General features: G+C 54.7%; 1 protein-coding gene across 1 annotated transcript in view; it reads left to right on the top strand.

Moving 5' to 3' along the window:
- LRIG1 (leucine rich repeats and immunoglobulin like domains 1) overlaps window positions 1–24,176 on the top strand; it is a 110,225-nt gene that overhangs the window by 72,195 nt on the left and 13,854 nt on the right. The window contains exons 4-11 of the mRNA XM_077770599.1: window positions 5,932–6,069; window positions 8,090–8,233; window positions 9,972–10,115; window positions 12,350–12,493; window positions 13,799–13,948; window positions 15,931–16,011; window positions 20,651–20,722; window positions 21,535–21,606. Coding sequence (XP_077626725.1) covers window positions 5,932–6,069; window positions 8,090–8,233; window positions 9,972–10,115; window positions 12,350–12,493; window positions 13,799–13,948; window positions 15,931–16,011; window positions 20,651–20,722; window positions 21,535–21,606 — 945 coding nt within the window. The remainder of the gene's footprint in view (window positions 1–5,931; window positions 6,070–8,089; window positions 8,234–9,971; window positions 10,116–12,349; window positions 12,494–13,798; window positions 13,949–15,930; window positions 16,012–20,650; window positions 20,723–21,534; window positions 21,607–24,176) is intronic.

Genomic DNA, 24,176 nt, shown 5'->3' with positions numbered 1-24,176 from the left:
GGTTTCCCTGAGGTGTCGCCCAGGGCCTGCTGCGGTTAGGTGTGGAGTCACTGGTCAGCGCCTACTAAAAAGAACTTGAACAAGGACCCAGAAGTTAGAGGAGTGTGGACCTTGTTGGGAACTGGGCAGCTAGGGAAAGGGGTGACATGGTAACGATTTCCATGTGTGCACGTGAAATTAAAAGCATGGACAGTTGCTTGAAAGTGGACCACCTGATGGAATCAGGGCAGCAGACACATTTTCACTGCTATCTCCGCCCAAGGAGGTAGGAGGGCTTCTTCTGAACGCTGGCCGTTGGCTCTAACCTTTAGGCTGGGTGCGTGGAGGGGGTGGCTTGGACAGGCCAGCCTCCCCCGGGGTGGGGAGTGGGCAGGGTAGAGTTTGGCGGGCTGGGTTGGGAGTGTGCACATAACCCATGCTCACTGCAGGAGTGAGGAGGGGTGTGATGCTTGGGGACCCATCGGGTTTCTAGCAGTGGAGTCCTGCAGACGCTTTCGTCTGGGACTTACTTGGAGGCACAACTACCCCAAGACAGCCCGGCCTCCCAGCAGCCGGGCCTGACGCTCTCCTGCTGGAGCCCGCTTGCTTCATGCACACAGCTAAGAGGGAGAGCCCTGGACTGGCACGTCGCTCCTGAGAGAGGAGTCCGGCCTGCCTACTTGCCGAGAAGGGCAGAGGAGTAGACAGGCTCCAGTCATTCATTCATTTTATCCATTCTCTTGCCGAAGCACCTCCCCCAACAAGACCCTGAGCCTGGCTCTGAGGATACAAGGGTGACTAATAAACACAAGAATGAGTTTTATTGAGCAACTGCTATGTGTCAGGTCACATCACCCTGGGGCATAGGAACTTCACACGTTGCTTTATAGATGAGGCTCTTGAGGTTCATGCCTGGAAGTTGTGCAACCGGGTTTGAACTCAGGCAGGGCATTGCTCATAGCCTGTTTGGTGCTGGGTTCCAGCCCAGGGAGAACCCCTGGCCGTGGGTGGAGTTGCCACAGTCCACGGAGACCTCTCACACGATGCGATTCTTGTGCTGAGAAGGAGGGGAGGCAGCGTCCATGGGAGCCCAAGCTGTGTGATCAGTTTGCCAGAGTCACAGAGTTCAGGAAGAATGTGCTCAGGGCTCTGGGCTGGAGTGTGGAGCAGAGAGACCGGTCCAGCGGGGTCAAGGCCGTGCCTCCTGGGCAGCTGGGAACAGCGATGTGGAGCCCCCAGGACCCCTGGAGCCGCTCTGGGCCAGGTCTCTGGTGTTGTCTGGGCCCTGCTACCGCAGGGCGGTTGACAACGTTTCTTTCCTTCGCGCTCCCTGACTGAACTCCTCTGCGGGAGTAAACATTTTCTTCTGTTTAAATGCTGGTGAGCCTCAACTCTCTGCAACTCAGAAGTGTAACCTGTGTTCATTTTGTATGAGTCCTTCAGCACATATTTACTGAGCACTTGTTATGTGCCTCACACCATTCCAGCAGCTGGAGACACACTGGTGGACGAAATGGACCAATATCTCTGCCGTCTTTCAGTCACATCCTAGTGGGAGAGAAGATGTCAATTAAACTAGAAATAAACATATTACTAGATATATTAGGTGGTAATTATAGCTTTTGAGAAAAACACAGCATCAAGATAGCAGAAGGGGTGTGTGTGTGTGTGTGTGTGTGTGTGTGTGAGAGAGAGAGAGAGAGAGAGATGGGGTGAAGGAGCCTGTGGGTTTAGAGAACGTGGCCAGTGATGTTTGAATAAACGGGAAAAGAAGGAGCCTGTGGGTTTAGAGAACGTGGCCAGTGATGTTTGAATAAATGGGAAAAGAAGGAGCCTGTGAGAGAACGTGGCCAGTGATGTTTGAATAAATGGGAAAAGAGTAAGGGTAGGACATCTTGGGGTCTCAGGGGGAGGAGCATTCTACACAGAGGGAAAGGCAAGTGCAAAGGTCCTGAGACGGGTGTGTGCCTGCACATCTGAGGGACAGTGTGGGGTGGTATGTGAGGTGGAGGGCGGTGTGTGGCAGTCACATGGGCTTTGGAGACCATTAGGAGGACTTAGTGACGCAAGGGTCCCTTTTGAGTTTTAGGCGGTGGATTCTTATAAACTAACTTCGGGTTTTTTTTGTTTGTTTTTTAAATCATGATAAAATATACATAAAATTTACCATCTTAATGGTTTTCAAAGTGTTCAGTTCAGTAATGTGTCGCACACTCTCTTTGTGCAACTCCTTTCCAGAGCTTTTTCCACCTTGCAAAACTGAAACTCTGTACCCATTCACACCTCCCCATTCCTGCCTCCTCCAGCGCCCCGCAAGAGCGCCCAGCAAGAACTATCTCCTTTCTGCTCCAGTGAATTTGACTCTTCAGATAACCCCAAGGTGTGGAACCAAACAGCATTTGTCTTTCTGTGACTGGCTTTTTTCTCACTTCATAGTGCCCTCAGGATTCACCCAGGTTGTAGCTCAGGCCAGAAGTTCTGTTTTAAGGCTGTAGAGTCATCCATGGTCCATGTATAGGGCACTGTGTTCATCCACTCATCCCTCAACCCACATTTGGCTTGCTTCACCTTTTGGGTATTGTATGTCATGCTGCTCTGAATGTGGGTGTACGTGTATGTCTTTTATTATTTTTTTTTAATGTATACTTTTGAGAGAGTGTGTGCATGCTCGAGCAAGCACACGGAGGGGCAGAGAGAGAGGGAGACACAGAATCCAAAGCAGCCTCCGGGCTCCAAGCTGTCCGCCCAGAGCCCGACGCGGGGCTCGAACCCACGGACCGTGAGATCATGACCTGAGCCGAAGTAGGATGCTTAACTGACTGAGCCACCCAGGTGCTCCTGCAATGTGTCTTTGAGATGTACTTTCAGTTCTTTGGGATATATAACCAGAAGCAATACTGCTAGATCATGTAATAGTTCTTTATTTTTTTGAGGAGCCACCATGCCATTTTCTTCAGCACTTTGGGTGTCTGTTTCCCTACATCCTTGTAGACATCGTATGGGTGTGAGGCAGTTTCTCACTGCCTTGCCCTAATCAGTGATATTGAGCATCTATTCTCTGTGCTCAATGGCCATTCGTACATCTTTGGAACAATATCTGTTCAAGTCCTTTAGCCATTTTTTAATTGGGTTGCTTGAGTATTTTGGTTGTTGAATTGTAGGAGTTCTTTTTATATTGTAGATATTAATCCCTTGTCAGATACATGATTTTCAAATGTTTCTCTCCCATTTCTTGGGATGCCTTAAAGGATCTCTCTGGTTACTGAGTGGGGAGTGGTCCATGTATGGACAAGGATGGAAGGCATAGCCACTAGCCTGCTAAGCAGGATATTTTAATATTTGTAAACTAGGATATTTATGATCACTGATGCAGACCCCTGCTGTCATCTCCAGCTCCCACAGGCCCCTCTCTTCCTCTTCCTCTTGTGTCTGTGTTGCTGCCCTGTCTGTCCTCGACCATGGTGACATGGAGTCCCTGGTCCCCAGGATGGCCTGGGAGGCTTCTCCTGGTCACCTTTCTCTCCCTAGGGTCCACTCCTGCCCCCAGAGCTGGACCCCGCAAGCTGCTCTGGGCACAGTCCAGCACGGCTCCTGGCACGTTTCATCCACCCTGCCTGGGACACTCTCACTCCCACGCTCTGTTGTGCCTCATCCCCATGGCTGCCTCTTGGGCCAACTGGGGAGCTCTGTACAGCGTGTGAAAGAGCCCCATCCTCATTACAGCAGCCTTCCTCGGAGGGGCCCGGAGTCCCTGAATAAGCAGACCGGCAAGAAAGACAGAGAAAGGTATAAGATGAAAAGGCAGAGACTGAGGAGGGAGACGGGCGCAGTGAGAGAAGCGTGGGGGGAGGGTGGGGGGAGCGCACAGCTGTCCCTGTGCCCCTTGCTCTGTGCACAGCCCCTTTTTGCTCCACTTTGGGCCACACTGGGGCTCCTTGCCTGCTTTTCTCAGATCCTCTCTTCCTGGCTCCCTGGTCCTGCATTCACAGTTCCTGGACAAGGCTCAGCTCTGCTGCCTTTTTTTCTTGTTCTTTCTTTCCCATACTNTGAAGTGCCCATCTCTATTAAACACATAATAAAGAACTCAAAGGAAGTAGCTTCTGGGGGGCGGGGGGAGGGTATGAAGGGAAAAGTGGCTTTTCATTCTGGGGATACTTGCCCGTGTCTGGAGCTGTGCCCTGTAAATGGGCGTTGGGTTCAGGGCCTGGGAGAGTTGTGAAAACACAAAGGGGTGGACAAGAAGCTCCGGAGCTTCTGGGAAAGGGAGCCTTGTTTATGCCTGCTGGAACCGACTTGGCCAAGTGTTTGTTTAAAAGAGATGCCACTTGGTAAGCGACGCCTGGCTTACTTGTGTTGTGTTCAAGAATGCTTTGATTGGCCGGGGACCCTGACAGTGATCACGAAGAAACCGGCCCCCGCGAGGGCCTGGAGCCGGAGCCCCGGGGGCCAGCACCACCCCCCAGCACATTCTGAAGTATCTGAATATTGGGATGAGGGCTGCAGGGGGTTGACTCTGCCCGACGGAGCCACATCCACGGTGGGACACCTGTGTCCTCCGGCCTTGGTCCGCGTCTCTTGTCTTTCTCCTGATTAATCAGTACCCGCTGGTTGGTTAGATGGTGGGTTTTTCAGAAGGAGGACTCCGTGTGCAAATAAGTTACGGTGGTAACGTGCCTCCCTGTGCGGGGGCTCAACACTCCGAATGCTTAGGTTAACTAATACCGCTTTGGTGTGGTTTGCCATACGCCTGAAATAAGGGGTGGTGGCCCCATCTTCCATTAAGGAAAGCGAGGAACAAAACTGTCCAGGGAGTAGGGTCGGGAGGGTCAGAGGATTCAATTCCAGTTAGACTGAGCACCAAGCCCCTGTTGCCCTTAGCTTGTCAGAACTGTGTCATTTAAAAAAATTACCTGTGCCTGTCTTTACGCCTGGCAAAACGTGAGGCGCGTCGTGATACGTTAAGTTGGGTTAGACCTGAACTTCGGGCTCTGCTGCCTCCAGCCTCCTAAGTAATGGGGCGGGGCTTCGTCCTCAGGTGCTCAGTGAGAACCACCCCAGGAGCTGGCTGCTTCCACCAGGCACATTCTTTTTTTTGTTTTGTTTTTGTTTTTGTTTTGTTTTTTTCTAGGAGAGAGAGAGAGAGACAGCGTGAGCAGGGGAGGGTCAGAGAGAGAGGGAGTCACAGACGGAAACAGGCTCCAGGCTCCGAGCTGGCAGTCAGCACAGAGCCCGATGCGGGGCTCGAACCCACGAACCGCGAGATTATGACCTAAGTGAAAGTCGGACGCTCAACCGACTAAGCCACCCAGGCGCCCCAGCCACCAGGCACATTCTTTATGGGAAGGTGCCCTGGTCAGTTCTGAGTTGCGGTGTCTGCGTTCTCTGCACAGCAGTGTACATTACCCCTGAGTTCTTCTCCTTGGGGAGAGCAGCCTAGGCTTTGAACTTGGGTTGACCAACTTGTCATCGACAGAGATTATAATACTCTAGCACCAGCCAGCAGGTGATAACTTCACAGCAAGAAGAACGGGAGACCTCATTTTAAGAGTGCTTCCTCCATTAAAAGAAGTTTTTTTTAAAAAAAAAAAAAAAGGCAGGGAGGTACACCTGGGTGGCTCAGTCAGTTAAGCGTCCAACTGGCTCAGGTCATGGTCTTGCTGTTTGTGGGTTCAAGCCCCGCATCATACTCTGTGCTGACAGCTCAGGTCCTGCAGCCTGAGTCAGATTCTGTGACCTCCCCTCTCTCTGCTTCTCTGCTGTGCACATTCTGTCTCTCTCTCTCTCAAAAATAAACAAATATTCAAAAAATTTTTTAAAAAGAGTGCCACTGCTTTTATAATTTTCTGAATGAGCACAACAGGGAGGAAGGCATGTGAAGGAAGCAGCGGGGGAAATACTGGTTCCTTTGCAAAAAGACCTGCTCAGGCACTGTTGTCCCTTTGTGCATTTCAGGCAACACAATAAGATTCGCACCGTGGAGGGGAGTCAGCTGAAGGCTTACCTTTCCCTGGAAGTGCTGGACCTGAGCTCGAACAACATCACGGAGATCCGCAGCGCCTGCTTTCCGCCGGGGCTGCCCATCAGGGAGCTGTAAGTGCCCGGGCCCCGCTGTCCGCACCCGTGTGTCCTCCTCCACCTCGGCATGCCTGGGTCTCTGGGTGTGGGCACACCTCGGCCTCCCGGGCCAGTCGCCTCCCATGGGCGCACGTGTAGAGCGTTTCCTGAGCTGAGCGAGAAGCACTCCTCTGACGGCAGAGATGGAGGTGGAGGCAGGGAGAGCTTGTGAGGGAGCCTCGCACACCCCCAGCCGGGAGGAGGGTCTAGCCCCGGACACAGGGCTGTCTTGGAGCCCTGTCTCCGGGAGAGCTTGGAGAGAAGAGTTGGGGCTCCTTAGACAACGGCACTGCGGAGAGACCACCCTGCTGAGGCTGAAGTGGTAGGTGCTGATCTTGTCACACCGACCCCTGAAGCCTGGCGTCAGGTCTCTTCGAGGAGCCATGGGCTCCCTCCTGCGGCTTCCCAGGACCCGCTCTCTTCGTTGGTCTGTGGCTGGTTTCCGCACCCTCGTACCCCTTCTCACACCCGGCGGATGGTAGCAGGGAGGCCAAACCATTAAGGCCTGTTGACCTTGCTGCTTGTGGGAGAAAAGTGGTGCTTTGGGGAAGAAACGAAAAACCCAGGTTCCAGAGATGTCTTCACATGACAGGGTTTTCATTTTCTGTCTTCTTACTGATCCTGAGTCAATTTGGAGGTTGTTCATGAGGCTGGTTGAGGGTCGCTAGGACCCCTCAGGTCAGGGAGGCCAGGCCCTGGCACACAGATTTTCCAGGACCCCAAGGAGAAGGAAGCGATTTCTTTCTAAGGCTGCGTCAAGGCACCAGAGTTGGAAACGGGAGGCCTTGACCTCTGTTATACCCGTGTGCCAGTGCTCAGCCCCCACTCGGGGCTTTGCAAAGGTGTCCAGCACTCCCTTCCTTGGGACGAAGAAACCAGCGACTACTCGGCTGAATCGTGGTGACCTCCCTCCACACGAAAGCAGCGGGGACTTTCTGTTTTGGCAGCTCCTGGCCGCGGCCTGTCTTCATCACACAGACTGTTCTTCTGTAATGGGGAGTGTTAAGAACAAACAGTCCAGGCCTATTTGCACAGAATCCTCATGTGCCCTGTCCTGGGCCACTGCCTGGTGGGGAGGCGAGAAGTGCCTCCTCCGTCCCGTCCCTCCCCTCCCCTCCCCTTCTCTGTCACAGCAAACTCTCTCTGGTCTTTCTCCTTGAGCTACAAAAAGCAGCATTTGTCCAGGGAAGAAGGAAAGAGAGGTAGTAGCAGTAACTTTTGGTAGGAATAGCATGTCATTCCTCCCCTTTCTCTCTCTCTCTTTTTTTTAATTATTAGTTGATATAATTTATACACAACAGAATGCCCAGGTACAACCTAGTATACTGCGGTGGGTTTGAGGGGAGGTGCCCTTTACATACACAATCCCCTAAGTGCACTTCCTGCTGAAGAATTAAAGGGACCCTGTGCAGGGGTCCTTAATTAGTGTTTCTCTGATATGTTTCAGATGGTTAAAATGAATCCATTTATACACATTTATGCGTGTGTATAAATATGTAAATGTGTATATATACATATCAAGTTGTGCAGTGAGACCCACTTTAAAATTTAAGACTGTTTCCCTAAATTATTAAATGCATTCTGACCTTGCCTGGAAGTTGATATTCTGATTCCTATGGCTTTTCTTACCAACCTTGAACCCTAACTCTTGGGTGGCGGGTGCTGAGGGATGCCTGTGGGCAGCCCTGGAGATGGCCGGGGTGCGAGGGTGCTGGGGTGGAGGTGACTGATGTTGACCCCTCCCACCCTCCAGCAGAAGTCACTGGCCCCAGGCACCGTGTGCTCTGGGCTGAAGTGACACTTGCACCAGGGCCTAAACTGGGGGTCCCCCATGTCGCCTGGCCCCCCCATCTGGGAGTTCAGATGACCAATGTGTCACTAGAACCCAGTCTCCGGGGATGCTTTCGCTTCTCCCCAACTCAGGCAGCTCCAGTGTCTAACGGGGTGAGGAAAGGCCCATTCTGACCACTACATTTTCTGTCCTCTGTCTTTCCAGCAACCTGGCAAGCAACCGCATCGGCACCCTGGAGTCGGGAGCATTCGATGGCCTATCCCGGTCACTGGTAGTGCTTCGCTTGAGCAAGAACAGGATCACCCAGCTTCCTGTGAAAGCATTCAAGTTACCCAGGCTGACGCAGCTGTGAGTATAGAAACCTGCACTGTAATTAAGGTTAGCCAGACTCTGCGCAGGCGGCTTTGGCTTTCCCCGCGGACCGCGTTCTAAATGTGGCCCTTCCTCTCCCCCCACCCCTCGCTGTCAGGCTTTGCGTACACCCTCGTTAATGGCCTTGTGGCGACACCTAATAAAAGCAAATTAGAAGCTGGGTCTGGAGCCCGTGGGCTGCCTTAGGTTGCTGAGAAAAAGATCCACTGAGGATATATGTGCTGGTCCTCATGGGCACTTTGCAAATGAAATGAGGAATCCTGCTGGTGAGCTGATGTAGGCTGTGTGGCTCCGATTATTTGTCTTGGGGTTTTCTGTGTGGGTTTTCTTTTAAGTACCCGTAAACCCTGTCCTGTGGGAGTGCCTGGGTGGCTCAGTCAGTTCAGTGTCTGACTGTTGATTTCAGATCAGGTCATGGTCTCACGGTCGTGAGATCGAGCCCCGCGTCAGGTTCGCACTGACTGTGGGGTCTGTTTGGGATTCTCTCTCTCTCCCCTCCTCTGTCCCTCTTCCTCTCTTGCGCGCACTCTCTCTCTCTAAACTTAAAAAAAAAAACGTGTACCGTGGACATGATGGTGTCCGACATTTTTTGAGCAGTCCGAGAGGAAGTTCATGTAGCCTGAGGTAGGCCATCTTCATCTGCTACATCTTATATGGTAGTTGATTTTTTTTTTAAAGAAAGCATTGGTTTGTTTAGTTCTTGGACAACTAAGGCCCAGTGCTCTCCTAAGGTGGCGCAGAGTTGGATTTAAGAGAACCTATTTCCCAGAACCCAATGGACCATTTGTTCCCTGGTTTTTCATTGTCCCGTATGCTCTGGGTATGAAAAGACTCCGTTTCCGGAAAATAAGCTGATATTGGAGACTGGGTTTACACAGAACACAGCGATTGTTCACGGCCAGGTTTGACACCAAGACGGGGAACCCCTCCCCCAAGCTCCCTGGCTCCCTGTGTTACACACACGCGCGCGCACGCACACACACACCCTTGTTAGATCCAGGCTCCAGGTCAGCTCTGGAGAAGGTCTCTGGATGCTCAGGAGGTTGTGTGAGGGGCAGGGTCATGAGCCACCGCACAAGTATTTGGGGAAAACCAAGGGCTTCCTGGTTCGCCCTGTGTTCTCCCCTCCCCCAAGTGTTACTAATGGATCCAGCCCACCCAGATTCCTGAAACCTTTTGGTCAACTGGGGTTTTATGTCATGGGTGTTGGAAGCCAAGTGTGTGTGCTTCACTGGTGTGTCAGACCCCCTCCTCCCCTGTAGCGTCGCCTTTTCTCCGTCACTGGTGACCCCATTAGTGCCTCCAATAGAAAGTGTCACTGCCATTTGATACCCAGTGGCTGGGTCTTTCCTGGGTTGAAGCATCTGGTAGGGATTTCTCTTGTGGAGCTAAGAGACGCCCCACCTACGACCCTCACATCCTGAGCCACACCCAGCTCCTCACTACAGGGTCCTGGATATTGGGGGAGGAAGCGGAGCATTCGCTCACATGGGGGCGTCGTGGGGCCAGCATCTGGGGACCCCGCGCACTCTTTCATCCGCCAGCTGTGGCCCAGTCAGTGTCTGCGCCCGTGGGGCAGGCAGGACCAGGGGTGACACGCTGGGACAGCCTTACCACGGTCCTACGCTGGGCTTCTCAGCCTGCGCGGGACAGTGTTCGCCTCGGCAGGGTGCATGCAGGGTGCCCTCTGACCCCGCCATCTTCTTCCCCTCAGGGACCTCAACAGGAATCGGATTCGCCTCATCGAGGGCCTGACGTTCCAGGGGCTGGAGAGTTTGGAGGTGCTGAAGCTGCAGCGGAACAGCATCAGCAAGCTCACGGATGGGGCCTTCTGGGGCCTGGCCAGGATACACGTGCTGTGAGTGGCTCCCCTCGGGCGCTGCGGGCCCGCGTGTGTTCGTTCGGCCCCCTGCCTCGAGGGGCCGAGTGGGGCTACAGCTGGACCAGCGCCCCTGCCCTCTGGGTCTCGGGCTGGGCGCAACTCATGGCCTTTGTGGACTCTGCTGCATCTAAGGGTATTTTTCTGCCAGGGTTTGGTCAGGGAAGCAGGTTGGTGACGGTGGGAGAGGCAGCCATTTTGCTGGGCTCCGCCCCGTTGCCGCGTCCTCAGTGAGCAGCGGGGTGCAGAGGGGCCCTCTCCCCTCTCCCACATGTACAGGAAGTTCCCTGTCTCCCTGTTGGGGATTTGACAGTCTGTCTTGATGTGCAGGTGGGCCTAAAATGTATAGTTCGTCCTGGGAGATTTATTTATGTTTCATGAGCTAATCAAGCCGCTCGGTGCAGATGTACCGCTGTTATCCAGGGAGCGCTTTCTCCAGACAGATGTGTACGAGCCCAGCGCCCGCCTGCGTGCTGAGTCACGTAAAACAACGGCAGGAAGACATATGGAGGCGGGCAGAAAAGGCAGTTACTGATCTTCCGTTTTTAAACATTTAAATCAGTTTATTTTAACGGGAAGTCACGTACGTTCATAGCTGAGTAAAGTGAAAGAGTGAAAACGTGGTCATGGCCCCCTTCCCCTCTTCTCTTTTCTCTTAGTTCTGCTCCGAGGGGCGGTCACTTACAGTCCTTTCCTGTTTGGTTTTTTTTTTTTCTTCATTATTTTATTTTTAACTAATCTTTTCATACGGTGTGGGGCTTGAACTTACAACCCTGGGATTAAGAGTGGGACGCTCCACCGACGGAGCCAGCCAGCACCCCTCCTTGTTGGTTTTTCTGTTCGGAGTTTTGTTTGTGGTTATTCCCGGGTTCAGGCGTGTAGCGTATCGCTGCATCTAGGTCTGTCGACGGGAGATTTCTTGGGTTATGGTCAGCGACGTAACTCGCTCAGGACCCCGCCCTCCGTCCCCTCCTTTCCAGTCTCTACCAGTTACATCACTGTGTTCATGTCCTTTGTTATCTTTGCAGCTGAAGCAGAAAACAGAAACTCTCCATCCAGTTTCATCAGCTCTGTGCTGTGCTCATTTATCAGAAGGGTCTCTCATGAGCCTCTCTTCCCATCCACCCCCAGACCCCCACACTCTGTGGGCTGGGGGCATTCACATTAGCACCGTCATCTTGCTTCTCCATTTCTTCCTGGTCCTTTGGCCTCACCTCTGTATCTATTCAGAAGCACTTGAACTTGACATACTTAGAACTGTCATTTTGAACTTTGAATTCCAGCGGGGTATGATGAGAGTCAAAGAGAATCCCCAGAAGAAAATGGCGTTAGCACATCCCATTTGGTTTTTAGATTGAGCAGATTCATCGCGTGCAGGGTGATGAGTTGCCTGAGAGGGTATTTATGAACCAAGTGCTCACCTTTGGGGCAGCGGCAGAAAGTGAGATTGACAGAGCGAAACCCGGCTGCCCACAGACCTTGTAATACTGAACGTGGGACACCATTTGCATTAGTAAGTTTTATTCCAGAGGCCGGTCCAGTACGGTGGTCGTGGGCTAGAGTGTGCAGGGTGGAGAAGCAGGGTCAGAATGTCCTCCCTTAATCGGCCCAGTGGGAGCGAAGCTCTCAGCCCTGTGCTGCAACTATGACGTGTGTTTCCGGTGTGCTTCTCATACCCGCCCAGTGAAGTTGCTGCCTGGGGATGTTTCAGCTTCATTCGGCCAGCGAAGTGGCAAAACTAGGGTATCAGTCCAGGTAGCCTGACCCTAGAGTGAAGTAGTGTATCTGGGCGCCAGACCTGGGTTGGAATTCAGGCCCCTCGCTGCTCGCTGAGCTGTGGAATGGATTGTGGGCGAGTCATACCTCACTCCTCCCGCCCTCAGTGACCGTTACCTATCAGATGGGGATAAAAGGTTTTGCCTGCCCCCCATTCTCTCTTCTTCCTCTTCCTTTAATGGGCTCGGCTGCTGCTGGGCGCTGTGTGCCTGCTTATGCGCCCGTCGGCTAACAAGGTCCCCTCGCACTCTACACCCCGAGTCCGCCTGGACCCTGGCCGCCATTGTTGGCTTTGCCTGTCATCTCCCCGATCGCACGTGAACGTGCGCACACGCCCCCAGCCGGCACCGTCCTTCCGTTCCCGGGCCGCGAGCACCTGAGGCTGGGGGGAGGGGGGTGGGGGGTGGCTGCCCTCATCACGCATCCTGTCATTGCAGGCACCTGGAGTCCAACAGCCTGGTGGAGGTGAACAGCGGCTCGCTCTACGGCCTCTCTGCCCTGCACCAGCTCCACCTGAGCGGCAACTCCATCGCCCGCATTGACCGAGACGGCTGGAGCTTCTGCCAGAGGCTGCAGGAGCTGTAAGTGTCCCGCGGGAGCCTCTGCCTGGGGGGGGGCCCTCCGGAGCGGGGCGCGCAGGGCCTGAGGCACAGTGGCCTCCAGGGGCCCGGGGGTGTTTGCAGCCCGCACCTTATGCCTCGTCGGTGGGTGACTAACCACAATAGCGGCACCGCACCCCCCCATGCTGGTACCCCCGTTTGTAAACAGGGACAGAAGACAGGTGGTTTTGGAGGGAAAAAGTAGGTCCTTACAGTGTTGGCTCCTTCCCTTTAATACGCTCCAGGTTTCTCAGTTCCAGTTTATTCCACTGTGTGTGGGGTTTGTTTGGTTTTTTTTTAGAGGCTCTGGGTGGGTTTTCTTGTTTTCCAGGCGTGGCTGTAGGCAGAGACAGTGTCCCGCACTGAAGTGAACGCCTGTTAAAAGGCCCAAGCTCGTGTCTGGTCTCTGTCTTGACCTCACGCAGCAAGCAAGGGGATGCTTTAAGCTCAGTGTTGCATCTTGCAGGTGGTGTTTTTGTCTGTCCTTCCCTGCCCTCTCCACATGCCCACCGCACACTGACCTGGAGGTTATATTCCAGGGAACCGGTGCTTCACTTTTGCAAAAATGCATAGTCCTGCCTCTTCCCTCGAACATACCCTCCTTGGATTCTGTGTGAGCACGTTCGTGTTAACCCTTGAGATTTAGCTTCCAGCCCTTCTGGGCAGTGCGGCCGCTTGCTGTTGTCAGATGGTATTGGAAGGCTCCTGACCGTCTCGGGTCTCCGGCCGTGGCCCCACCAGGGGGCTCCCAGGGCTCCCGTGGGTTGCTGTCCGGGTTGATGTCCGGGAACCGCGAGGATGCAAGAGAGGCCGACGGCTGAGTGGGGAGGCCATGTGCACCCCTGGTTTTGAGGCAGCGGTGAAGTCGTGTTCCTTGTGCCCTTCCCTCGCAGGTGGCCTGTGTGGAGCTGACTTTCCCCTTCACAAGGGGCAGAGGTGGTGGTCATGGAAATGCCTTGACCGGTCTGTTGGTTTTCCTGACATCTAGTAACCTCAGAGCCAGATTTAGGATTTCTTTCCAGGGTTTCCGGCCCTCCTTTTAAGCTAAAGGCTTTCCCTGCAGGTGTGGATGTAATTTTGGCCACTTGCCAGGTCTTTGCGACTGGTAGATACCAGGACTTCCTTCTCTAGGAGGGAAAGAACGTTACTTCCTGCTGCCTTTAAAAACTCATTCATCTTCTCCGAATTTGTTTTGCTGCTTACTGTCCCAGCCCGAACTTCCCATTTTTCAATGGTGGAGGACTAATAAGTAACCGACCCAGGGCTGTGTGGTGTCCGGGGCGGGAGGGCGTGCTGNTTGTCCTTCAATAATCTCACCCGGCTGGACGAGGAGAGCCTGGCCGACCTGAGTAGCTTGAGCGTCCTGCGCCTCAGCCACAACTCCATCAGCCACATCGCGGAAGGGGCCTTCAGGGGACTCAAAAACCTGCGCATCTTGTACGTCTTTCTCTGAGGGGCTGACAGCACGAAGGGGTTTCCGGCTGGGAAGGCACGATAGAGCGATCACGCTGCCTTGCCGAGTTCCCTTCTCACTGCTGCCCGGTCAGCTCTGGACAGAGGATCATGCTTGCCTGTGGTCAACTGACTGAGAACTAGTGGGGCAGAAAGGTGTCTGTCAGTCCCTCCCTGCATGGTACCGATAGGGGCGACGATGCAAAACCCTGCCATTACCACGCAGTAATTCCTGTTGTGCCCTTGCTGGGAAGCTGGGGTCCCCTTGTTGGGAGCAGCTGTGTGGTCGGTCTTTCTAGCCTAGAACCTTCCCCGTGCGCCTTCACAGCCTGTGTCCAGGAGGCCCCATTTCAAGAGAGGTATTGAGGGCATCCTCTGTTTCCCTTGAACTTCACTAGGGTCATTTAAAAAAACAGAGACAGTAATGTCATTTTCTTTTAAATTCCTTATTAGGTGGGGTGGTCAGAAGTTGCTTCAGGATGTTTTTCTAGGAGTTAAGATTTTTCTTGTGTCGGCTCCGGAGAACCTCCAGGCCACTATGGGCAGTAAGCCCCCAGACAGGGCTGTGTGGCCTTCGATGGACAGTCCTAGTAGATTGTGAAGCCGCCCTCCCAGCGTGCCCTGCTGCCTGGAGGGCCTGTTCCGGTGTGACCGGGAGCCCCATGCACCTGCACCTGGCAGGGAAGGCAGAGCGAGCTTCCTGCCGGGCCACTGCTGGGGAGCGCGGAACAGCCCGGATGCCAGGCTATTGAAGCCGAGCTCAGCCAGCCTTCGAGCGATTGCAGGGCCTGAATAACAAGACGGGGAGCATTCAGATTGAGCCAGAAAGAAGAGAAAAGCTTTGGCAGCCAGGGCGAGGAGCTGGGAGACGGGCGCATAGAGCCGCAGCCCCGGGGCTCTGGCTTGCAGTGAGAAGATAATAGGGAGAAACCCATTGTAAGGAGAGGTCCCTTCCAGCCGCAGAATCTCGGCGCTCCGAGCCTTCTGCTGTAAGATCAAGGTCAGCATGCACACTGTGCTTCTCAGTGAGGGCTCCCCTCCCTCCTGGCAGTGCTGATGCCTTGTGAGGGCTCTCATGGGGCCAGGAGCAGCGCCCCTTTCTGTTCCTGGCCTCCCTCGGCCAGGATGTGGCAGAGGATGGGGTAGGAGCCGAGAGCCATGTGGGGCAGTCGGAGGGGCTGCTGGTGGGGACGGAGGGGTTGGGGAGCGAGGGTGCGGGGGTGGGTCGCCAGGTGGGAGCATCCCTGGCGCTGTGACCCGCCTTGGAAGCTGGGGCAAGTGAGCTGAGTCATCCGCCTTGTGATCGGCATTGTTGGAGGGGACTCGGCTAAAAAGTTGGCCTCACCCGCCAACCCTGGCAAGTGGGTCACAGGTCTGACTCAGCGCCCAGATGTCATCTCTGGCTCCGAGTCAGCGCCCGGCACAGGCCCTGTGAGGAGGGGCAACTCTGCCCTCTGAACCCGCTTGCCTGCATGGAGTGACGCCAGGGAGGACCCTGTGAGGGGGCCTCTTCGCTCTTGCCTCCGTGTGCCTGCAGCAGTTTCTTGGTCAAGTCGAGGAAGGGGACTCCGGCTGGTGTGAGAGCAGACAAGAGCCTTAAAGAACCTTTCAGGCTCATTCCCAGTGCCAGTGGTCAGACACCTGCTCTTGAGGGGTTTCCCATGTGCGGTCTGCACCCCCTCCTTACCTCAGGGCCCGGCCCCACCCAACTGCGGAGCAGCCCAAGGAGCTGGGGTAGCTTTTTGAGGCGTGTGCTCTCTTTGCCGGAAGGCTGCGAAGGCCGGGCCCCCGCAGCGCATGGCGTGCACGGTGAGGTTCCTGCGGCTCGGCGGCCACACGTGCACGGGCCGTACCTTACACCCAGGCATCAGGTGACCCAGCAGGCGTCTGTCTGTTTTCCCACCTCAAGTTAAAGAGAGTTGAGAACTCAGGCTGGGTGGTGAGCCTTCTCTCTGTCTCCTCCCCAGGGATCTGGACCATAACGAGATTTCGGGCACAATAGAGGACACCAGCGGCGCTTTCACGGGCCTCGACAATCTGAGCAAGCTGTGAGTATCTCGGCGTCGGGTCTTCTGGGGAGCTCGTGCACGGCATCTCTGAGGCTCGCGGGGCCCCGTCTGCTCTGGGCCCAGCTGCAGCAGGGCTGCCTCACATGTACCGTCTTTGGTTTGGGAAGAAAAGACCCTGCTTCTCTCTGGCCGGGGTCTCATCGCTGCCCTGGGCATTGGTTCCCTGGGGGCCGAAGACCTGGTGTTCAGACGCCTGTTGCATTTCCTCTGCCGCTGAATTTGTGACTGACCGGGAAACTGCTTAATTTTTTGTTCTGCTTTGCACAAAGGAGTCTGGCCCTGTAATACTCGATTCCTAGAAACTGTGTGAGCTATCTAAAGCCAAGTACCACCGACGGTTTTGAGTCTTTGGTTAGTACTTTTGTTGTCAGTCCTAATGTTAAAGAAAGTCATTACGATGGGCAATATAATAGCTAGTTTTTAGTCCAGGTTTCTGGTGTTTTTAGAGTCTAGAATCTGTCAGTTACGGTGTGAGCCATGTATGTACATGTGTTACACGAACAACCAGCCACCTCGGAGTGTAGCTCTGTTATGTGGCCTTTTTGTGGCTAAGGAAACACGGGTGCTGGGGCTCTGCCGGAGACCACAAGGCGTGGAGGGCCACCACTGGTCTGGTCCGGAGCCCATGATGTTCTCCCTGCGTGGGTCGCCCCAGGAGCCTCGGGGACGGTGCAGGGGAGTCCGAGGGAGGCTCTGGGGTGGACAGAAAGAGGCAGGCACCGCTCAATGCCCTCCCAGCCTGCTCGGGTGACCGCAAGCCAAGCAGAGTGCGAGTGTCAAGCAGGTGTCCTGAAAGCAGCCGGGGAGAGGGAGGTTCCGGGAGAGCCTGCCACGGGGCGGCCGTCGGGTCTTTCTGTAGAGGTGGTTTTGAAAAGTGTGGTTTTTCACACCTTTACACCCAGAGTTCTGAGTAAGATGAGCTCTCTTGGCTGTCTCAGCATTCTCGCTCTTCTCCAGCATCCTGTATTCTGATGGTGTTTCTGTCAGTCCTCTTTCTTCCAGAAAAAAAAAAAAAAACGCCCCCTCCTCCCTACCTCCTAGTCACTTCTGGGTGAAGAGGCCCCACTCTCTGGTGCCTGTCTGGCCTGGTGTGAGTGGGAGTGCGATGGGCGGGGCCCGGGTCCTCCGGAGAGGGCGTGGGAGAGGGTGTGGAAGGTGTTGCGTGAACAGTAATGAGAGACGGGAAGAAGGGACCAGTGCTGCTTGGCTCTCCTCCCCGCTCCTCTCCTACACTTGTTCCCTCCGCGCTCTCTTGCGGGGCCTTGGCTGGAAGACGTGGCTGTCACTCCTCACTGCCCCATTTGAGTGGCCTGGTGGCAAGTGTGTTGGGATCCATTAGAAATGGGGAGCGTGTTAGCACAGAGAGCTATCATGTCACATGGACTCATTCACCCTGTGGGGCTGCAGTCCGTGCCGGGTCCCTTTGACCTGGTGTGGGCTCACCTTTGAAGCCCCTGGTGGGAGGTCTTCTGGGACCTGAAAATGGGAAGGGAGAAACTCTTGCCTTCACTCAGTTATTCAAGGACCTGGGGTCCTTCCTGTCATGGAAGAGGCCAGACCTAAATTCAAACCCTCTCGCATAAGGGCACAAGGGCGCCGCAGAGCCATAACCGGCTTCCCTCTGCAGCTGTGGTGGACGGTGTCCTGCCCGTAACGTTTCCGCCTGCTGAATACGGCCAGTGTGATCGTGCTCACGCTGCAGCTTCCTGGCAGGGCAGGAACACCGCCAGCTTACCTGTGATCATTACACTCACCGCCCACGCGGTCCCCGTCGTCACGTTGATGCACCAGGTCCTGGGAGGTATGCCCGCTCTCCTAGTAGGTGAGGAGTGGGGAGGCCTTCTGGAGCACGAGTTAGCAGCAGAGAGAGAGGAGCAGCTCGTCACATGTGTTTGAGGACCAGTGTGAATGGCTGCCCTGTGGTCCCAGCTCTCTCCGTGGCTTTCTTTGGGGCAGGGCCGTGATGTGTGCAGAGGCGAGTGTTAGAGGAAACCTGGGATTGGACCATGAGGCCAGGCGTCTCCCGTGAGGTGCTCCTGGGTGGGTGCTGCTCTCCAGTCTGGGCAAGACTGCCCCACCCCCCTGTAAGTTCACAGAGCGAGGGCAGGGCCCACGGAGTGCTGTTCAGTGTCTCAGGTGGAAGAGAGGTAAGGGGTGAACGTGTCATGGCTGCTCGCGGTCAGTCCACGGACCACGGTAGGCCTTCCCCGGCGTTGGCGGGAGCTGCAAGGCCTTGGGGAGCACTTAGAGATGCACGAAGGAATGCCTAGCTGACTTTCAGAGTCACTGTCTGCTCCAAGGCGGGGGCGTGAGGCACAGCAGCCCTGCGGCCCTTCTCTGGGAGCCCCTGATCCTGTGCATTGGAGTCTCAGCTGGCCCCATACTGTGGACGGAGTGAGCATCCCCAGCCTGTGGTCCCTGCTGTCCCAGTCTGCCAGCCTGAGCCCGGCCCCCAGATGTCCGCCTGGAGGAAGTAAGGGGCTACTTTAATCCAGCAGCAGGACGATTAGCCCCTACATAATTGAGAATTTGTTTTATTGCTATTGTTACCATTAGAAAAAACAGTCTGCCCTCGTTGTAAAAGAGGTCAGTGTGACTAATACGTAATGGATGAAATAAAGCACAGCTTTTTCCTGGATGTGGTTTATGGGAGATTTCACTAAACAGTTAATATGTTTTACTGGGGCCTGGAGCACAGTGACCCGGCCTGGGGGATCTGAGTAAGTGAGAAGCTGGCAGGCTCTTGCGGATACGTGGGTTTGGTGCCGTGTGCTGGTGTTTGCTGGGCTGGTTGTGTGGTTAGGGGAACTCAGTTAGCATGGCCAGTCATCTGCGTGTTTTGGGCTCTGTGTTTGAGAATAAAAGCCTCAGATTGAGAGAGGGTGTGGAAATACACAGATGGGCTCCGAGGAAAGAGCAGTCAGAGGGGCTTGGGCCCCTCCATCCTGCCCAAGGCAGGAGATGCTGGCCCTGTCTAAAGGCTGGAGGCTCAGAGAGGAGGGGTCTGTTGCCGATGAAGTGGGGGATCCCCGGAAGCTCTTGCGCTTGCCCTGCAGGCTCCCCGCAGGCTTTAGGTGCCCTGGAGAGTGGGGGCAGTGGGGTGGGGTGTGGAAAGTGCCTCCTTCGGGGGCTCATGGTGCTGGCTGGGTCTGCCCACGTGTGACCCCATCTTCCTGAAGGCTGCATCCTAGGGTTTGTGGAGGTGGGGCCAGGAGCCCTGTGCCATGGGGGTGCCGCCTGGGCTGCTCTGCCATCTGTGGTTTTCTTCGAGGCTGGTCTTTACTTTCCTGGCTCCTTTCAGAGAGGGGCTGGTACTTGGTGTTTTCCCTCAGGGGTCTCTGTCTTAACTTGGCTCTGAAGGTCGAGCTGGCCCTTGGTGGAGACCTTTCTCTGGCTCTCAGGGGGATCCCAGACGAGACCGCTGGTCTGGGGAGGCTGTCTGCAGTGCCCACGTTAGGAAGCCCTCTGCCAGAGCTGGGGAGACGTGCCAGGAGTTAGCTCCCAGCAGTTCCCGTAGCTGACAAGCCCTGTAGATAGTCCTGCCGGTCAGGTCGAAGAGCCCACGTGTCTGTCAGCATGACCGTTGGGTGCTCAGTGGCACATGGCTTCCCGCGCCCACAGAACGTGGAGGGAATGCCCTGGTGGGCTGTGGTCAGAGGAGGGAAGTGGAGCATTGATGCCTTTCATTCCCAGTGTCCAGGCACTCTAGGTGCTCCCCCATCCCCCATACAGACCTTCCTTTGGCTTACGTAGCCCAGCGGAGGAAGCGTTCATTTCTTCCATGTATATCGCAGGGGACCAAAATTTGGTTTCTGAGAAAACTCTCAGTAGTTACCGTTGAGTTCGTGATTGGAAGTGCTGGGAAGGAGGAGCCCTTTCTCCGGGTCGGCAGTCCAGGCGTCTGGGAATCTGATAACTTTGGAGGCTGACCTCTCAGGGCTTGTCTGGGATTTAAGGAACCTTGGACCCACGGGCATCTTGAAAATCAGGGCTCTTGCTACAAGAGGCCACAGCGCTGGGCCATGCCCTGCACACCGCGAGCGGCCTTCCCGGGGGCAGGGGCGCAGCTCCCCGCGGCCACATCCTGGCTGCATGTGGCATCACCGTGCACATCGCTGGGAGGCCATCTTGATGGAAGCCCGTTTTCCTGCCTTCTTCCTGCCTCCTCTGGGAACCCTCAGAAGGGGCGGCAGATTTTAGTGCCAGTTTTTACTACCTTGCATGACTCTGCGTCCTTTCACGGGAACAGTGATGGGTCCCCTCCTTCTCACGAGGCCCTTGGGTGGTCCTCAGACACAGCCCGGGCTGGGCAAGGGGATTTCTACGGAACATCGCAAGGAGCCCTTTCAGGCGAGACGGTGCGGGCAATTGCAACCTGTCATCACTGTTAAATTCTAATAAGATAAAAGTATTTCATTTCAGAAAGGGGAAGGCCTGCATACGGCAGACCCGTGACCTCTGCGAGGGTCAGATTTCCACCTGCCCCTCCCTGGACAGGCTTATCAGACGGCACTGCCCTAAGTGTGTGTTCTCTTTCTCCTGATCCTCCTTTGTCTCTCCCCCTCCGGTTCTGTTTTTTGTTTTTTCCCTGCCTCTGGATGGTGTTTGGAAATGGCAGAACTCTATTTGGAAACAAGATCAAGTCCGTGGCGAAGAGAGCCTTCTCGGGGCTGGAAGGCCTGGAGCACCTGTGAGTATGTCGCCAGACCTTCCCTGACCCACAGGCCTGCTGCGCGGCTGCCGGGGAAGTCTGCTAGCGATTTAATCACATCTTTGTAAACTGAGAAACAGCCTATATGGAAACGCCAGCTGCTTCCTTCTCATTATAAGTCAGCTTCAACTTTGGCCTTTATTTTGCTTATGCCAGGAACAGTCACAGAACATATGGCCACTCGGTGAGCCCCTAGTGCCTGCGGCTGCCAGATGGATGAATCCCTGCCCCACCTCACCCTGGCACTGGCTCCTCTCCGGGCCCCAGCCTCTCCTTCCCCTCCTCAGCGAGGGCGTGCTGTCCCTGCCCAGGCTCGAGGCCTCAGTAACGCGCTCCCCAGGGCCGAGCACAGGCTGGGCCCAGCCGGGAGGGGTTCTGGTGTGGCTGCTTCCGCGAGTCTGGGAGGACGCGGATGGGCCCAGCCCGGAGACGTTTACGTTGTCACCATCGAGGGCAGATGCCTCTAGTGCTTGATTCTTAGTCTCTATGGGCTTGGAATCGAGTTGGACCTGAATTGTTGTTAAAGCTTTGCCTGTTGACTTGCTGAGCAGGCCTCAGCCTCGGCTTTGATGCTGCCCTTCAGGCTGGCCTGGTTCCAAGGTTATTCCATGTGCTTGGGCCAGTGTCTGCGAGGTGACAGCCACTTTGAGTGGACTTGGGACACGGGGTCTGGCTAGTGCCTCCAGCACACTGGTGAGACCGGGACTCTGCTGGAAAACGCGTGAGACTCCTGGCTCAAACACGTGGGCGCCCAGAGTGTGTTTTTGTAAGTGAAGTGTGCTCTTCTGCAGGAACCTGGGAGACAATGCAATCAGATCTGTCCAGTCCGATGCCTTTGTGAAGATGAAGAATCTTAAAGAGCTGTAAGTACCTGGGATTCCACGGCCCTGGTTGACACGAGTAGCGAACGTAGAGTTAGAAATGCTTGGATTCCGTGATGCCTCAATGTATGTAATAGGCAGGGCTGTGAGCATTTGTGTGTAAGCTGTTAACAAAGCAGTCCCCAATGGGGGCTTATTCTGGATTAGGGTCAGCACACCCTTTCTTAAAGGATCACATGAATTTTCAACTTGGTGGGCCATAGGGTTTCTGTCATCGGCGAGTAGACTCCATTGTTGTTGCAGAAAGCAGCTATAAATAATACACAAATGGGCAGGCATGGCTGTGTGCCAGTAAATTCTTATGTACAAAAACCAGGTGGGCAGGGCAGGCTGTAGCTTACTAACCCTTTCTTCTAGAAAATGGGTAATCATTCCTTAAATGATGGCAGGGGTAAGTTAATGCTTAAAACAGAGGACGTATATTGAGAGTGGCTTCTTTGAAGAGTTCGGTGGCCTGTGAGCGAGGCAGCGCTATCTGTGTGATGGTCACAGGGGACTGTGGAGCCCACATCTGTTGAGGCCCCCACAGCGGTCCGTAGGTGGTGGTGATGCCACCACAGATGTTCCCCGTGGGCCCTTGGGTCACAAGGGTTGGAAGAGCTTGCCTCTGCCCTAGTCTCTGGCAGAGCAGCTCTTCTGGGCTTGCAGGTAGCAACACCCAAGCCTCCTTTCTTCTTCCTGTACATCAATCAGACTCTGTAGCCAGAAGGTCTACCTGTAACGTTTGTTCCTGAAAGATGTGGCTTTTGGTTCTCAGAAGTGCTGACGAAAGGGTAGATGCCAGAGGATGGCCATCTTTGCCTCCTGACCTCCTCATTCCTGAGGCCACTTCTAGGGGGCCCTAGGGAGGAATTAGGAAGTAGGGAGGCGCAGTCCCCACACCTGAAAACCAAAGCAGGGCCCTGGTGCCATTCCTCTAGGTTCGGTGGGGGGGGGAGGGCGGAGTGCTTTTAGGCACCGGCCTTATGGCATTTATTTAGCTGTGAGATTCAGGTCTGTTGAGTAGAACTTCTTTCTCCAAAGGGTCGTGATCTTAGGATTGCCAGTATTCACTGTGGATTTCTTCCAACTTTGCTGTGTTTGAAGCTTTTCAAACATCATGTTGGAAGCAATCTGATGAGATGGGAAGACAATATGAGAGAAAGAGGGAAGAACAGAGAGAAGACTTTCCTTCTCCCTAATGATTGAGGTTTTCTGAGGTACTTTTCCTAGTTGGGAAGAACCGGACCCTTGCAGGCACCTGGGACCCTCCACCACACCCGACCCCCAGGGTCTGCTTCTGCATGGCTCTGGGGGCTCAGTCTTGGCCCCCGCCTGGGTTTCCCCGTCGCTAGCTGCGTGTGCCCAGCTGTGGCTGGCCCTGGGCCCAGTCCTCTGATGGGAGAAATGGTTAATTCCACTTGGTCATTTTCTTCCTCCATCTGATCAAGGCAGGTTGTAGTCATGCTCTGGGTAAATTTCCACAAGCGATGATTAGAAACACACTTCGAGTTGGAATCGTGAAAATGCACCGCAAGCCAGCAGAGCCATGGGATGGCCGGAGGCGGGAGGCAGGGAGAGCCGCACCCTTTAGCAGCTGACCAGAAGGAAGAGTAGCGGAAATCTGCAAGCCCCAGGGTTGCCGGCAATTCCTGGTCTAGTCTTTCAACCTCACCTTTGTCTTTAAAGCCATGTGTGCATGAGGAGGGAGGTCAGGGGGTCCGTGTCCTTGCTGTCTTGTTGATCCTGACTTGCTCTTCAGGAAAGCCCTCTCTCCGCCCTGAGTACCCATTCTCTCTGAGGTGTGGTCTCCTCTGTGTGAGGTGGGCCTCCCTGTGAGGGCAGTAGGAACTCTTCAGGCCACCCAGGCCTACACTGTCACGGTGTAAGGAGTGACTCTTCCCACACACATCTGTGACCAAGGGTGAATGTCACCTTTGCTTTCCTCACGTTGCTCCTGTGACTGTCCTCCACACAAGTGCCTAAAGTCTCAGTGATCGCCCAGCATCTTCCTCTAGACTTTACTGAGGCTTTCCTGCTGTCGACCCAGGAGGAGGCAGTCACACCCAATGCTGGCTTGATGGGGAGCTTGTGACAGTGCACAAGCTGACAGAATTCCTGTCCCTTGTCACTGAAGCTGTGTGTGTGGTGGGTGGATGGCACAGTGCACCTGGAGCAGCTTCCCGTACTGGGCCGGAGCCAGCCACTTCCTCAGGCTCAGTCGGGGGAGCCCTCCTGCCACCTGCTAACTCACTCTGCAGTACAGCAGCCTCCAGTAGAGAGCTCTAGGCTCCCTGCCCGTCCAATAGAAATGCAAAATAAATAAATAAATAAAGGCCCAATGCTGACCTCTAAAGGTTTCATGTGGGCAAACACCCCAGTCAGCATGGCTTTGAGATCAGTTATTTCAGTCGTTGAAAGAGCACTTTCCAAAAGTAATTTTAATAAGATGGCTTATCTGGGAACCATGAGGAATAGGAGGAAACAGTAGATTTCTGAGGGAAATGGTGGGTGGTGGAGGCTGTTGCTAGAATCCTGGCCCACGTGATGCTTCTGGAATTTTTTATTTTTTT

Source organism: Crocuta crocuta, unplaced genomic scaffold (assembly GCF_008692635.1).
Source record: "Crocuta crocuta isolate KB4526 unplaced genomic scaffold, BGI_CrCroc_1.0 scaffold126, whole genome shotgun sequence".
NCBI lineage: Eukaryota > Metazoa > Chordata > Mammalia > Carnivora > Hyaenidae > Crocuta > Crocuta crocuta.
Note: the sequence above shows the minus strand (reverse complement) of the source record. Positions and strands in the feature narration are given on the sequence as shown.